The sequence below is a fragment of the Varanus komodoensis genome, unplaced genomic scaffold (assembly GCF_004798865.1).
Source record: "Varanus komodoensis strain SLA01 unplaced genomic scaffold, ASM479886v1 scaffold50, whole genome shotgun sequence".
Taxonomy (NCBI): domain Eukaryota; kingdom Metazoa; phylum Chordata; class Lepidosauria; order Squamata; family Varanidae; genus Varanus; species Varanus komodoensis.
The window spans coordinates 1,704,834-1,720,175 of NW_025336088.1; the positions used below are offsets into that span (position 1 = coordinate 1,704,834).

At 44.1% G+C, this 15,342-nt stretch overlaps 1 protein-coding gene across 1 annotated transcript; it reads left to right on the plus strand.

Annotated features, from left to right (window-relative positions):
- The first annotated feature begins 453 nt into the window (after positions 1–453).
- ASB16 (ankyrin repeat and SOCS box containing 16) lies at positions 454–14,404 on the plus strand. Its single transcript, XM_044447165.1, has 5 exons — positions 454–1,809; positions 9,607–9,874; positions 10,631–11,123; positions 11,668–11,781; positions 13,319–14,404. Exons 1-5 carry the CDS (start codon positions 1,494–1,496, stop codon positions 13,502–13,504), a joined length of 1,377 nt encoding a protein of 458 aa, XP_044303100.1. The 5' UTR covers positions 454–1,493; the 3' UTR covers positions 13,505–14,404.
- Positions 14,405–15,342: the final 938 nt, after the last annotated feature.

The window sequence follows — 15,342 nt, forward strand, 5'->3', positions numbered from 1 at the left end:
TTCCTTCTAGCCTGTTCAGTAAGTCTTGAAAATACCAACTGTTAAACCTGAGAGGGTTTATAAAAGAGACCCTCATGGGGGAAGAAGTATTGGTCAGTGGTAGAGTGCCTGGTCTGTGTGCAGAGAAGGTCTTGGGTTTACAAGGCTCATTGGTGGTAGATAAATAAATAAATCATCTGTATGGAGACCCCAGAAATCCACTAGTAACCACCTTACATGGTACTGGGTTTGATGGTCCAGTGGTCTGTAAAGCCCCTATAATCCTGGCCTGCTACTCACTGGCAACCTTGTGCACAGTTCTGTCCCCATTCTCAGTTCTGGACTGAAATAGTTCTTTCAGTTCATTGGCAGCAGAAGACTAGAGAAAACAGGGAGAAGCACAAACAAAAGAGCAGAGTGTTGTTGATGCTGCCTTGAGAAGCTGTTGGTAGGTAGGCAGGCTGTTCAGTATGTTACTTGGAGTGACTAGAAGTACCATGCTAAGGCCTGGTATTTACATACAGAAGAATGAGATTGGGAGCCTGCATGTGGGGATAAAGCTTTCAGTGTTCCAACATAAAAGAGTTCTCTGTGAGGAAAAGAAGAGTAGGAAGAACATTTTAGTCCTCTCTGCTCTGCTGATTTTCTGTCTCTGCAGTCTGAGCTGGTAAGTTTTTTTCTGTTTCTCTGCCAAGCCATTGCCTTGTTCTGCAGAGCTCTGTGTCTATTTGTGATTTACAGTGCTAGGCAATTCCCTCCAAAATCAGTCATAAGATTCTTTGAAATTTCTCAATGGCCAACTTAATCTACAAATGTATTTTCTTTTCTCATCCCTTGCTTCTTCCTGTTGAGGCTTCAGAAACCTGAAGAGCCTTAGCCTCATGAACCATCATGACTTTATTTAAGCCAAGTATATGCAAGATACCTTTTCCTCGCCCCTGGGTAGCTCAGGCCAACCTGTTTACTATGTCTTTATGATCATACATAAAGATTCTTATGATGGATTGTGTAGAATGTAGGTAAAGTTGGGCACTGACATCTCTCCTTAAAAATTAATTATTAGTTGCTGTTAAGATAAGCTTCATGAGAATGGTATAAAATTAAAGGCTATAACCCTTTCAGGTATCTGAATTCTAAATTTTCATAAAATATTGCTTGAGGTTCCTCTGCCAGTTTGTCAAACAGCAGACTGTCTGGTCATCCTTATTTGGTTGCTATTTCTGTACTTTGCTCAGCTTTCTTCTACAGATCTACCTACAGGTTAATTACTCTGATATCCAAAAAGAAAAATGATACTGTACAGAGAGGGAGACTGTTTTTGCTGCTATGATGACTATTCCTTTCTATTTATAGTCCAGGCTAGGCCAAATTCTTTCAATAAACAGATGTGCTCGTTGCTGAGATCTTGTCCTAGCAGTACCTTTTAAAAATTGCGATTGAGACCAGTTTTGAATTTGAGGTGGGTGAGTTAGGCCACTGTCTGGGAAACCTGGGCTTCCTTCTCATTTAGAAAAATGTCAAAAGAAACTTTTGTATTCACCTCTTCGACTCTACGCTCCTTGCGTCTGCAACAGGAAATGTTGGACTGGGAAGAACGGAAAAGGGCCGCATCTCGCCAGTATGCCAGTTGGAGGTACCAGCCAAATGTCAGGAGGAACCTTTCTCTCCCAAAGTCAACCCGGTACCCCAAGTACTGTCGGGATCCTGCTGTTCACAATGCCTTATATACAGGAGACTTGCCAAGAATTCAAAGCATCTTTAATGATGAAATTACTGCCAATTTGATTGTAGAGACTGTCAGTGAGGAGCTGGTGTGGTCCACTGAACTGGGTAAGTCCATAGTAAAAAGAAGACAATGTGTATTAGCTACTTTAAATGCTTGTGCATGCTCTCGTGCGTGCGAGAGTGTGAGTGTGCATGGGGGGGGGGAAGGGGTGGCCTGGTTTAATGGAAGGAAAGCATAAGTACTTTCGTCCCATAGGACTAAACACGCTAACCCTGTTGTGTTTAGAATTTTTTTTTTAGCAGAGAGAAAAAGTGATACCCAAACAAAGTGTATTACAGAGGCTTATTAAACTAAGGATCAGTTTAGACTTGCTGAACTACAAGCTTAAAAACTAACAATAACATTTAAAAGTTAACTTTTCACATTGATACAGCAAAGAATAAATATGGTTTGGATTAGAAGTTTCAGTATCATGACAACCACTCCCTGGAACTTCCTTCCGCTAAAAGTTAGACAGGAACTAACTCTTCTGCGATTTCTGCACCTAATAAAAACATACTTTTCTAACATGTATTTCCCAGGAAGGTAATTTTGGCCTTTGTAAATCACATAGAAATGTATGTAATATAAAAAGTAAATATAGTTAAATAGGTAGAAATTATTTCTCTTAAAACACAGACAAGTGAATGCCAGGTAAAATGTGTGAAATCAGAGTCTATGTAAAGCAGTCTCCTTTGTAAATCGAGTGCTTTTTGTCGCTTTCCTCTCTTGCAACTTAGATCCTTGGAGACTGAATTGGTAACAGGTTCAGCTGACTATATTTTTGATGTGTTGCTGCTTCAAGCTGTTTGCCTTTATAACAGTAGTCTTCATGCTCTTCAGACTGGAGGCTCACATTTATCTGCAGTTTGCAATACCTGGCTCGATTGCAACACACACACACACACACACACACTTCTCTGTTACTCTCCAGCCAGTGTTGCTGCAGTATAGATTTGTCCTAAAAGTTGTTTCTTTGTAGAGGAACCTAGGAATTGGCAGGTGGCGGGGAGGTGGAATGGCACTAGGGATCCTTAGCGTTGTCATTTGTCATGAAACTATAGGGCCTAGGAACAGAGTTGAAAGGAGCCAAACAGTTAAATTATTGTGTGCATCCTCTCTCTTTTTAAAGCATATTTTGCAGTGCTGTTGGTCCTTTGCACTAGCTGAAGACCAGTGCCCTAGACCAAATGTGTTTAGTTCATAACCTTTTCTTACCTCCTCCTTTCTCCACTTCCTTCCTTGTTGTTTCACTTTTCAGCTTTGTTGTTATTATTTGGATAAAAAGTTCAGTAAAATGTTAAAAACTTAAAACTTGGGAATCACCAATCAATTAATTTGTAAGTAAGACCATGGCAAATGGAAGTATTGTTTCATGCAACAATCTAACATATATTTACTGTATTTTATGTGCCACTATAAACTGCCCAGAATTCTTTAGCTATTGATAGCATAGAAATAGAATTATTAATAGTAATACTTAGATGTGTTGAACACCAGCATAAAAAACATTTTAAAAGGGTTCCAGCCTTTCCCAACCATTATGTCTTCCAGATGTTTTAGACTAAAACCCCCATCACTCTTGGCCACTGGCTGTAATTATCTGTAAATGGTGGGTTCTACAGTCTAAGGCACCCGAAAGGCATCAGAAAGGGAGCTCTAAGTAATTATGGGCTATAAGAACTAAAAATGGCACATCATGTTCAGAGGTAGGATATCTCTTGTTGCTGGATATAAAGGGGAACAAACAGAAGAGCTTTAGCTCCTACTGTGCCCTACTCGTGAGCCTCCCAATGCCTCTGGCTGGCCATTATGGGATATTTATGCTATAGTGTTATGCATTTGTTTGTTGAAAGTAATTAAACTACTTATTCATTGGTTGCTATCATAAGATAGCTAAGTATTTTACAAAAAGTACAATACAAAAATGTAAAAACTATCATCAACACATTAAAATATTACAAAAACAGTAAAACAGAGTAAGGAGATTATAAGCCAGGGAAACTCTGAATAAAGTGGTATATCTTCAGGAAGTGTCTACAGTGTCCCACAGTTTTTGCCCCTTAGGCAACATGTCAGAGAGTGTTCCAGAAGGCTTGTTTACAGACATCACGTGATGACACACAGCTGGTCATGGGATGATATTGGGAAAGGTAGTCAGCTGGGTATCCTGGTCCTGAGTTGTTTAGGGCTTTGAACCTCAGCAACAAAACCTTGAACATGGTTCATTAGTTAATAGACCGCTCTTTTAATACAGGTGTAATGTGTGTATAGACTATTTCACTGAGCATGCCATGCTGGCTGCTGTCTTCAGCACTAGCCGCCTAGTGCAAACCAGGTTCAGGTGCAAGGGCAGCCCCACACAGAATACATTATTTTAGTTTAATTGTGAGGTTACTAGTGCACAGATCATTGTGGCTAGGCTATCCCTATTCAGGAGTTGGTGCAGCTTGGGTAACAACTAATGAACACTCTAGGCCACTGAGATCATCATGTCTCCTGACTGGGTGCTTCATCAGGTGCAAGCTTGCAGCAGGGGGTGGAGGGAAGGAACAGAGAATGGTGAAGCCAGTGCAGATGGCACAAGGCCCTGGACTGAAAAAGCCCTCCTGCCCTATCCCCAGACACATAGTCTTAGGTAGGTAGGTTAAGTAGAGACCACTGAGGAGGAGGCCACTGAGAAGAACGAGGGTGGCATTTCTCACTTCTAGAGTACTCCTGGTCACTGAGAACAGCAAGCTGCCAACAAACCAGCATGACAGGTGGGCCAATGCTGCTCTCCACAGATACTCTGAAGCTTCAGCTACCCCTCCTTCCAAGCACCTCTACTGTAGTAGTACATGGAGTCTTCATGAAGGCAAACTGCACCTCTGGGTCTTGGAGAAGGACACTTAACAGATATTTATTTGTTTGTTTATTTATTTATTTAGCAGACTTATATGCTGCCCCATTCGCCTAAGCCTCGGGGCGGCTTACAAATAAATAAATATCATTACTATAATAAAATGCAATTGGAGACATCCTGGCTAAAGTTGTTAAAATCAATAAATAAAATCAACAATTAGAATGTCGTTTAAATAAAAAGGTCTTGGCCTGGCGCCAAAAAGCAAATAACGACAGTGCCAGGCGGACCTCTCTGGGGAGCGCATTCCATAGGTTGGGCACCACCACAGAGAAGGCTCTCCTCTGGGTACTCACCCTCCTAATGTCCTTCACGGAGGGCTCCTGGAGAAGGGCCTCTTCCACCGATCTCAAGGGGTGGGAGGGCACATATGGACGTAAGCGCTCCTTTAGGTAACCAGGACCCAAGCCGTTAAGGGCTTTATAGGTGATAACCAACACCTTGAATTGGGCCTGGACTTCAATGGGGAGCCAGTGAAGCTGACGGAGGACTGGAGTTATATGAGCACAACGCCCAGTCCCCGTCAGCAACCTGGCAGCTCTGTTTTGCACCAATTGAAGTATCCAGACCGTCTTCAAGGGCAGCCCCATGTAAAGCACGTTACAGAAGTCTAGTCGGGAAGTTACCAATGCGTGAGTCACTGTCGCCAAGCAGTGGTTCTCCAGGTAGGGACGCAGCTGGTGAATCAGCCGAAGCTGAAAGAAAGCGCTCCTCGCCACCACTGTCACCTGAGCTTCCAGCGAAAGCTCTGGATTGAGGAGCAATCATATGGGAGACTGCTACTGCCAACAGACTTCCTAGCCAACTGCCCTTGATTACTTCCAGCTTGGAGCAAGAGTCATAGCACTGAGTGTCATGGCAAGAGGGAATAGTTGGCTGCACAACTGGGGTATGGACACCAGGTGCAACTTGGCAGGCATCTCATTCATGGGGAGATACCTGTTTGGCAATCCATTGGATACAGTCCTGGTTGTGACCAAGGATAAGAAGGCTATGACAAATATGCAGAAAAAAAAAGGAGAAATTTTTTCCAAACTACTGAAGAATGTTTGGATGGCAACTATTAGATCTATAAAGGAGTGCCTCAGAAAGGGACACTTCCTAGCTTCAGTGGATCTGACAGAAGCATGCGATCATATTCCCAACTGCTACTCTCACTGCAAGTTCTTCTGTTTTAGCACTGGGAAGAGGCAGTACCAGTGCAGAGCGCTCCACTTTGGATTGGCCACAACCCACGCTCTACTCATCCTCATGGGAGCAGAGCCATGGGAACTGACAACACTTCAGTGACCTTACACAACGTGGAATTCCTGATCAATATGAGGAAGGGTTCCTTGTCGTGATCCTGGTTGCTCCTCTATCTGGAGGTGATCCTGGATACATTCAGGGATATGGTGTTGTCACCAGGCAGGCAAGCCTTGGTGAACTAGATGGTCTCTCATGGCCTGACCAAGGGAAAGGTGCCCCCTCTGGGAGCTGGAGCAATGGAAGGGAACTAGGGTCCTCTGTCAGGTTTCCATGCAGCTCTGCAACCCTGTCTCCTGAATTTCTAAAATGAAATTGCAAACAATCACAGCCCAGTAGTAGAACTACCAGCAGAGGTCTCCCACACCTTGGTGGGTTCATCTGGCCAAGCTTGTATGGGATGTCCCCCATCCAGATGCCAACTCATGTCCTCCTGACCACAGACACCAGCTTGACCAGATGAAGGAGCTGTCTGCCAGACCTGTGCATTCAGGGCCAGTAGACCGAGCAGAAGGCTCAACTCAGCAACTCCTGAAATTGAGGGACATCTGCTTAGCCACCTGCCACTTCACCTCGCTCCTGGAGACTCAGGACATACTGATCAGAACAGACAATAATTGTGGCCAAGGTGCATGTGAACAAGCAGAACAGATATTGATCCAAGACCCTGCAGAAAGATAGGCCATGAGTCTGTACCGTCGAGCCCGGTCACATCAGGACAGAATACCTAAAGGCTGACTGGGTCAGCAGAATATTCCTGGATCAAGAGAATAATCCCTGCATCCAAAAGTCCTCAGGACAGTGATGCTTCAGCACAGTCAGCTTGCCTCAACTTCATTGCTTCACCCCAGAATGTGAAGCTTCCAGGTTTGCCCCCCGATACCAAGTAAGAAACACCGTGTTCACAGACACTCTGAACAGCCAATGATTTGGGGGCTGCATCTAGAATTTCCTGCACCTGCTGCTTTCCCACGCCAAGAATAAAAAAACAAATGAGCACAGGTATTCCTGGTGGTCCCAGACTGGCCAGGGAGGTCATGTTATGCTGATCTGGTGACTAGCACCCAAATGATGCCCATTCTTCTAATCACCAGGAGAGCTTCCAGAAACAGAAACCATGAATGCAAATGGGCTGGATGCAGAACTCTGGGAGGAGCCCTCTATGCACAAACATTGCACACAGCCTTGCATTCCTTCAGGAGGGTGTTTCTGTGAGCCTTATACCAACACACTGAGGCAGGCCATGGCCCTAGGTTCCATCCTAGTGGACAACTTAAAATGGGAAGGGGAGAAGCCTGGGCCACACCAACACATCAAGAAGTTTCTCAGGACAGCCCCCCTGATCAGCCTGCCTCCAGTCCTGGAAGTTCCCTACATGAAGTCTGACTGTGGTGCTGAGAGCACTGATGAAGGGCCCCTTTCAATTGCTGGTGGCAGCTACCCTTAAAGTACAGATACCTAACACCATATTTCTAGTGCCTATCACTTCCACAAGGAGAGTATTAGAGCTAGGAGGCCTGTCCGCTGGAAAGGGGCCTGTGCATTCTTCACAAATACACGATCAACTCCCTTCCACAGAGCACAGGAACTTAACATACCTTCTTTCTGTTCTCAGCTGTCTGTACCCAAGGAAAAGGAATAGTATGCCCTAAACACTAGGTGGGCCCTCAAGTTCTGATAGAAATAACCAGGTTGCACAGACAGCATAGTGTCCTGTTTGTGTTCTTCAAACCGTCTTCTGTGGGCAAGAAGGTGTCTAGCTTTCCTTGCTCCCTGACTGCACCAGTATCTCACCAGCCTATACTTCCAGAATGCCTTCAAAGGCAGCCTGGCTCACTTTGTCAGCAGAATGGTTGCTTCTGTGGCCTTTTGGTGGAGGGCTCCCTTAGATAAGACACACAGTGGAGGGGAAGGACACATGGTCATTGGTGCATGCTTGGGCCAGGCATAACAAGGTAGCTTGGATGGCCTCTTCAGAAGGTGCCTTCAGCAGGTGTGTTCTCGAGAAGGTGCTCCTGCCCCAGCAGGGGGCCAGCTAGGGGTGTCAGTTGGCTCACCTGGGGATACGCTGCTTTTTTTTATATCCCCAGTACTAGCTGGCTTCCTGCATTTGTGGGAGAAACAGAAATTCATAAACCGGTGAGTTCATGATCTCCGTGAGCTAGGCCAGCCTCTTCCTGTGCAGCAGTCAGGCAGTATAGGGGTCTCCCTTTTCCTTGCTGATAACCAACCTCATGAGGAGCCTTCATGGTCAACATGAAGTGGATCTGGTCCCCTGGAACAGCCAGCTGCAGTTCCTGGGGAAGAGCACCTGCCTCCTCCAGGAAGATTATAGTCTGTCTTCCCGACTCTGGAGTCAGAATCTTCCTCAGGGCTAACTGGCTGCCTTCATTTCCTCTGATGAGGAAAGAATTTCTATTTCCATTTAAACTCTTTTTTGGGGGGCAGGGGGAGTTGGACAGGTTGTTCTGGTGTTTTGTTTTTGTTTTGCAGGGACATAGATTCATCCCTGCACACACTGAGTTCAAAGGGGAAAAAAACCCATGGGTTACTCTGTCAAAAGACCCCTTTTAAAAGGACCCAGTGTTTTGCTGCTAGCTGTCAAACCTCTGTAGTCCCATAAAAGTGGTGGCTTGCACTTCCCCAAGCACCTATATTCTCAGGAGATGATGGAAACGTGAAGAACGTTGGTCTAGCAATCCTGGAATCAAGCCACTAGTTCTTGGAGTGGCTTGTTGCCAACACGCAGGCCACCCAAAAGAATTGGCACAAGTTCTCACAACACAACAACCCTCTGTGTCTTCTTACCTATGATAAGTTGCTGTGTTGTGAGAACCCAGTCAGTTACTGTTCTTTGTTTCAATTTTTCATGTACTATATATTGGGTACTATAATACAACCCCATCAATTGCACTTGATATTTATTCCCATCCCACCCTGATGATCAAGCTTAAGTTAAAAGGTTTCAGTCTGTAGCATTTTTTAGCTTCCTAGTTAAAAGAAAAATAGCTTTTCATAAAATCATGATGGGAACAATCCAACTTAGCTTGCTAGGCCAATATTTCTGGAAAGCTCACAAGCAGAATACAACTGAGAAAGCTTTACCTTGCTGTTTGTCCACCGCAAAGGTGTGCTACTAAGTAACTGTACATGTAACTGCTTTTAGAATGCTTTAAATGGCTGCTAGTTCATTTTATTAGAATAGTGGTTAGAGTGCTGAACTGGGGATCTGGGAGCTCCAGGTTCCAGTCCCTGATCAGCCATTAGGCTCAATGGACCAATCACACCCAGCCTAAACCACCTCACAGGGTTGTCGTAAGGATAAAATTAGGAGGCAGAGGATTGTGTAAGCTGCCTTGAGGTCCTTGAAATGAAAAAGGTGGGGAAAAGATGTTTTTCTCCCCACTGTGTGACTAGATTGTAAGCTTCTCGGAACAAGGACCTAGCTCTTTGCTGGTGTTAGTGAAGTACCACATATAATGGTCCTGTATAAATTTTTTCTGTAATGTAACCAAAGGTGATTGCCTAGCTCCCAAATGAGCAATACTGAATCCTTTCAGTTGTGGGAAGAACTTCTTTTGCTTCCCCTGGATCGATCACAAACCAGCTTAACTGAGTGAGCAGAAGCTCCCACATCATGTGAGAGTGCAATATGCAATCCCTAAACGTGTAATCGCCTTGGCTACTCAAGCCGTCTCTGCTTCTGATTCTGCAGGCCTGTGGGTGTTGACTCCCCAGAAGAAGCATACCTCCCCACTGCGCATCACAGTTGCCAGAGGCTACCGGGACTGTGTGAAGCATCTACTCCTGCAAGGGGCTGAGGTTGATGCTGTCATTGGTGGGAAAGCTGCCCTTCACGACAGCTCTGCAAATCACCGTGCCGAGTGCACCCGTCTACTCCTCAGACACAACGCAAACCCTAACATTTTTTCTGATGACGGGCTGACCCCACTGCACTTATGTACTACCCAGGAAACTTTACCGTATGTCTGGGAAGTTGGAAGTAGGAATGTATTTGTGGCTTGAAAGGAAAATTAAAGCAGTAAGATGACAATCATACAGGGAAATGGCAGTAAAGGCTGATTATTGGGGGATTCAGGGGCTTTCTTGCTCAATTGTAAGCATTCCACTCTCCAATATTAAAGGAAATTTCTGGGATAGTTGGGTAGTTTCCCATAGTTAGTAGTTGAGGTTCCCAGATTCACTCATTCATGGATGCAGTCTTCTACAGAAAATATCTAAATATCCAGTGTGGTAGATCAATAATAAAATCTGTTTGTAGATTTATTGGCTGGATGGGGATGAATGTATGCAAATGTGCTCATTTTGCAATTTGTATATTATTTGGAATTTGCTTCTAAATTATGCAATTCAGTATTTTGTTACCACAAATGCTCTTAATTTACATACTTTGTTCTAAACTGTATTGCTGTAGAACCTGGACTTGTTTTTATGTGCTATAGCAGCAGGAGGCATTGGAAACAGGGTCAATAGAAGACACCATTGCAGAAAGTTATTGGAGGCAGTAGGGAGAGAGCTATGTAGTAAGAAGAGACAGGTGTGCTATTTGAATAACAGTGAACATTTGTCTGTGATGGTTGCATGTGTCTGCATCTATTTCTGCAACAGTGACAGTTAAAACCTTGGGTTAAAAATAAATGGAAGCTCTGATTAGTTATCCAAGGTTAGATTCTATGACAGATGTCAGATTCCTAAGTACAACTAACTGTACCTTTCAGATGTGCCCAGCTGCTACTGGAATATGGAGCTCTAGTCAACCAGAACACAAGAGACCGTCGCATTTCCCCACTGCATGTGGCTGCTAAGCATGGCCTGGATGACCATCTGAAGCTGTACCTTTGCTATGGAGCCAACATCGCCCACAGAAACCGAGAGGGGGAGACAGCTCTCAACACGGCTTGTGCCAGTACGGACAGGCCTGAGGATGCTGGCCGCTACTACCAGGTAGTGAAGCGGCTGTTGGAGGGTGGAGCTGATGTCCACATAGCTGGCCGGAAGAACCACACGCCTTTGCATAATGCCTGCAGCAACTGCCACATCCGTATTGTGGAGCTACTGCTGCAGCATGGGGCAGACGTCAATGTTAGTAACTGTGCTGGCTACACTCCTATGGATTGTGCTCTGCAAGCAGTGGAAGATTACCTGGATGGGGAGCCTGAGCGGGTTATAGCCACTCTGCTCAACCATGGTGCTGGACCTGTCAACCCCAAGGTAAGAGTGGGACCCTCAAGCTTGTGTGTTTTTCTGCCTCTTGGGCCATCATCTCTTGAAAGTGCTGGTCAGACTTTGATTAGATAAAAGATTTAAATATACCCCAGTAGGAAGGGGTGGGGATAATATTTGTGGAGAAGGTAGCTGAGCATGTGCAATGTTGAGGGTGGTGACTGGTTGTCACGGTCAGGATAAAACATACCATGTGCTTGGTATGTTTGCATGGTCAGCAAAAATAAGCAAACAAACCTCAGTAAAGGAAGACTGGCTGGCTTGGTGAATTAGTGTAGTTCTATCCTGGTAGAGGATGTCATCAGATGGGATATGTTTTTCTACTGCAGATAGTCTTTGCAGTCCCTTTTTTAAAAAAAACCCTTTTCTATCAGATTACATTTATTCCTAGGCACTGTGAAAATATGAGGGTTTTCACTGAAAGCATGCAAGGGATGTAGCAAATGATTAGGTACATTCCTAATGTCTTCTAAATTGCTCACTGTGTGATATATCTGTGCTCTCTCTTCTTCCCACTTGCTTTTGCCATTAGATGCTAAAGTTTTGTGCCTTGTCACCCCGGGCTATGGAAGTTGTTCTGAACTCATATGACCGTGTCCTGTCCTGTGACTCGTGGGTGGGATCTGTGCCTCCTGAAGTGTGGCAAGTAAGTTCTTCCAGTATAATTCCTCCCATCCTCCACATGGGCTCTCCTAAAATCAGCCAACTAATTTTCTACATGCAGGGACTTTTTGAGTCATTTGAAATTGTGTGGCATGCTGTAATAGGTTTAGTTCTCACTACAGTGGTCAGGATGGAAGGTTCTAATATGGGATAATAAGAAAGCTTCCTATCCATTGAAAATATGCATGTTAGGGAGAAAATTAAGCAAATTAAGCTACATTCCTTTCCTCTAGCACAGTGGCTTTTGATGTGGAGTGATTTTTAAAAGTGTGACTTCTGTGACTCTTACGTGGGGGGGAGAGCTTCTGTGCCAGCACAGAATTTTACTCAGAACATGCTAGAGCTGATGATTTAGCAGAAGCTGAAATCCTTCCCTCCCCACCATGCATGCTTAAGGCTGTGGTCCTGTCATGCCTGTTTGGCTTCTTTTTATTCACCAACATAGCATTAGGAACATTCTTTGGCTTTTAAGATAACTTTAAGTTTTTGGAGCTCATCCTTTCCTCTTTTTCTCTTTGTAGTATAACTTGCTTCTATTTTTGCTGCATTCTTCCCAACAGGTTTTCCTTGTGGTGTGTGCATGGGACTCAGCTCTGAATACAGTGGTACCTCGGCTCACAAATGCCTCAGTTCATGACCAAATCGGGTTGCGAACTAAAATGTCATAAAAATTTTTACTCAGGTCACGAACTACGAATTGTGTGGTGACCGCAATCATGGCCATCCCCACCACAAGTGGGGAGATGGCTGCGATCGTGCTGGGGTGGGGCCAGGGAGTTGGCCGAGATCGCACCCGTCTTTACTGCATGAGTGCACCTGTGATCACGCCCAGCTTTCCTGCATGAGTGCAACCGCGACCTTGGCCATCTCTCCCCCCAGCATGATCGCACCATCTCCCTCCCCCGAGCGCGCCCGTGTTCCTGCCCATCTCTCCCCCCTCCCAGTGCGCCCATGTTCTCGCCCGTCTTTCCCCCCATAGCGCGCCAGGATAATGGGTGCGTGCAGGGATGACAGGCGCGATCCCGGTCGTGCTGCCGGTGGCGGGGGGGGGGAGATGGCCGTGCTCCTGCTCGGGGTGTGGGGGGAGGAGATGGCCGCGATCTTTGTTGTTCTTTGTCACTTTGCTTCACATTTTCTGATTAACAAAATAGTTTCAGAACGGATTAACCTTATTTACATTGAATCTTATGGGGAAATTTTAACTTGGTTCAAGACCAATATGGGTCACAACCAGAGTCCTGGAATGGATTAAGTTCGCGAGCCAAGGTACCCCTGTGAATGGGAACTCTCCTGTCCTTCAGATATTGTTAGCATATAGCTCCCTTGATCTCTGACCATTGGCCATGCTGAATAGGGTTTGGATTTGCAGTCCAACAACATTTGGAGAGTTAGAGGTTCCCCATCCTTGGTTTAAAATGATCTGAAGTCCGTTTGATTACTTCAGCTGCTCGCTTCCTAACATCAGGCGTATTGGGCCTATGAGCATGTGCAAAGCTTACTTGAATTTTCTCTCTTGACAGGAGCACCAAACATTCTATGATTCAGCCCTTTCTCTGGTGAATCAGCCCCGCCCATTGCAACATCTGGCTCGCTGTGCTGTCCGAAAACAGCTAGGCGTGCAATGCCATTCGGGTATTGCCCAACTGAAACTCCCATCTTCTCTACAAGACTACTTGTATCTCCCACTGGAAGGCTATCTGAAATGAGAGGAGTGTGTGCCTGAGTGTCTAAAGAAAAGAGTGGTCAAACATTCAGAATACTATATATCCATTTTTACTGGCATCCTTCTGATAAAGGCCTCTTATGAAACTTTTTTTCAACTAAGATTGTGGTAAAGTAAAAGATATTTAATTGAGAAACACTGTACTGGTTTGCCATAATTTCTCTTACCTTGAATTTAATTGGTCTGGTATAACTCCAGAACTTGAGCCTCAGTTTCTGGAAGTTTGAACTGAAATTAAAATTAGTTTTAAGCATAAGATGTATATTTTAATTTTAATTTAACTTAGGATGGAACCACAGTGTATCCTTAAGCCTCCACTCCATAGTCCCATCCTATGATACATGCTGTGAACTGAACTAAATTACTATTAACTGGAATTCCTTTACTTAGTTGGTGTCTTTTTTAAAATCATATTATGAATCAAACTCCTTTACTGTAGTGTTTCACCACATCTTCTGCCTATAATACTATATCAAAGAGATACTGCTAATAACTTACTGTTTTCAACCTGCTTTTTTAAAAATGTAAGATCCTTACTTAAACAAAATAGGTGAAGAATGCCCATCAGGAGAGGGCATTTGTGTGCCAAACCTCATGCATTTCCTAAAGGCCACCTTGAGCATCATTAGGAGAAAGAATAGAAAAGGTATAGCTGGAAGATTCAGAAGAGAAAGGCTGACAGAAGGGTTCATTTTTATTTTTGGATAAGAGTAAACTAAAAAGCTGGGTTTGAAAAATGAGCTAAAAAATCAACAAATAGAGATTGATAGGTTTTAGAAGGATCTGAGGTAACAGGAAAACACCAGGAGGGAAAGACCTGAGGCACCCAAAAGAGTGGCCAGAAAAGAACTGGGGAAAATGGCAGGAGCTCCTCCTATATATACCCGGGGGGGGGGGGGGGGGGGGGTGAAGCTCCTGCCAAAATGAGCTTAGCTAGGGAACTCTTCCCAACAAAAGGTCCAGTGCTGGTGCAGACCCCATATGTGTGATGCACAGAGACCACAAAGAAGAATTTCGATATATTTCAAACAGTATAATACAGATGTCCCTTGATTAACGCTGTTAATTGATCACACAATATTGCTGCATATGTCAAAACCATGTTAATCAAATCTAATAATCAATGGTACAAATTACAATTCATCCATAATTGATTACTGTATTAACAATTCATCATGTGGTACTGCTTTATTCTCCGAGTTTTGAAAAGAGACTTGACTTCGATGTCAAGTGTGCTAATCAGAATTCTCTTTTGATTAAAATTTTCCAGCCAAGTAATTAACAAATCTTCCATTTCAATCGTTAATGCACTTCGGTTACATGTGCATTGCATACTTGCAGATGTAGATGCAACTTTACGTAGCTTGGAATACTCTTCAGCTTTGGTTAAAATTGTCTGTATTATTGACTCATTAAATCCAAATTTGCTTACAATCTTAGTTTTACTTTCACCACTTTTAAATCTTTTAATTATATCAAGTTTTGCATCTAAGGATATTACCTTCCTTTTTTTTATTGATAGTCTGGTGCTCTGATTCTTTGACATGGTAAATAGGTTCTAAAACTTATGACGAATAATTGGAGTTTGTAATACAAACACCCCTTTATGGATCACTGCCTTGCCGTGGCAAAGGGGCTTGTGTAGCACAATGGAGCTATGAGCCATTCCATGCAGGGGCACCCGAGATGGTCAGGTCAGAGCAGAGAGCTCTGAAAAAAGGTGATCCACTGGAGAAGGAAATGGCAACCCACTCCAGTATCTTTGCCATGAAAACCCCATGGACAGTACCAAGAGGCAAAAAGATATGACACCAAAAGATG

What these genes read in the sequence shown, in the direction of transcription:
- ASB16 (XM_044447165.1), top strand. Translation starts at nt 1,494, where the DNA reads ATGTCAAAAGAAACTTTTGTATTCACCTCTTCGACTCTACGCTCCTTG. An exon ending in ACTACCCAGGAAACTTTACC is followed by an intron (nt 9,875 to 10,630) that starts GTATGTCTGGGA and finishes TGTACCTTTCAG; the next exon opens with ATGTGCCCAGCTGCTACTGG. An exon ending in TGCCTCCTGAAGTGTGGCAA is followed by an intron (nt 11,782 to 13,318) that starts GTAAGTTCTTCC and finishes CTCTCTTGACAG; the next exon opens with GAGCACCAAACATTCTATGA.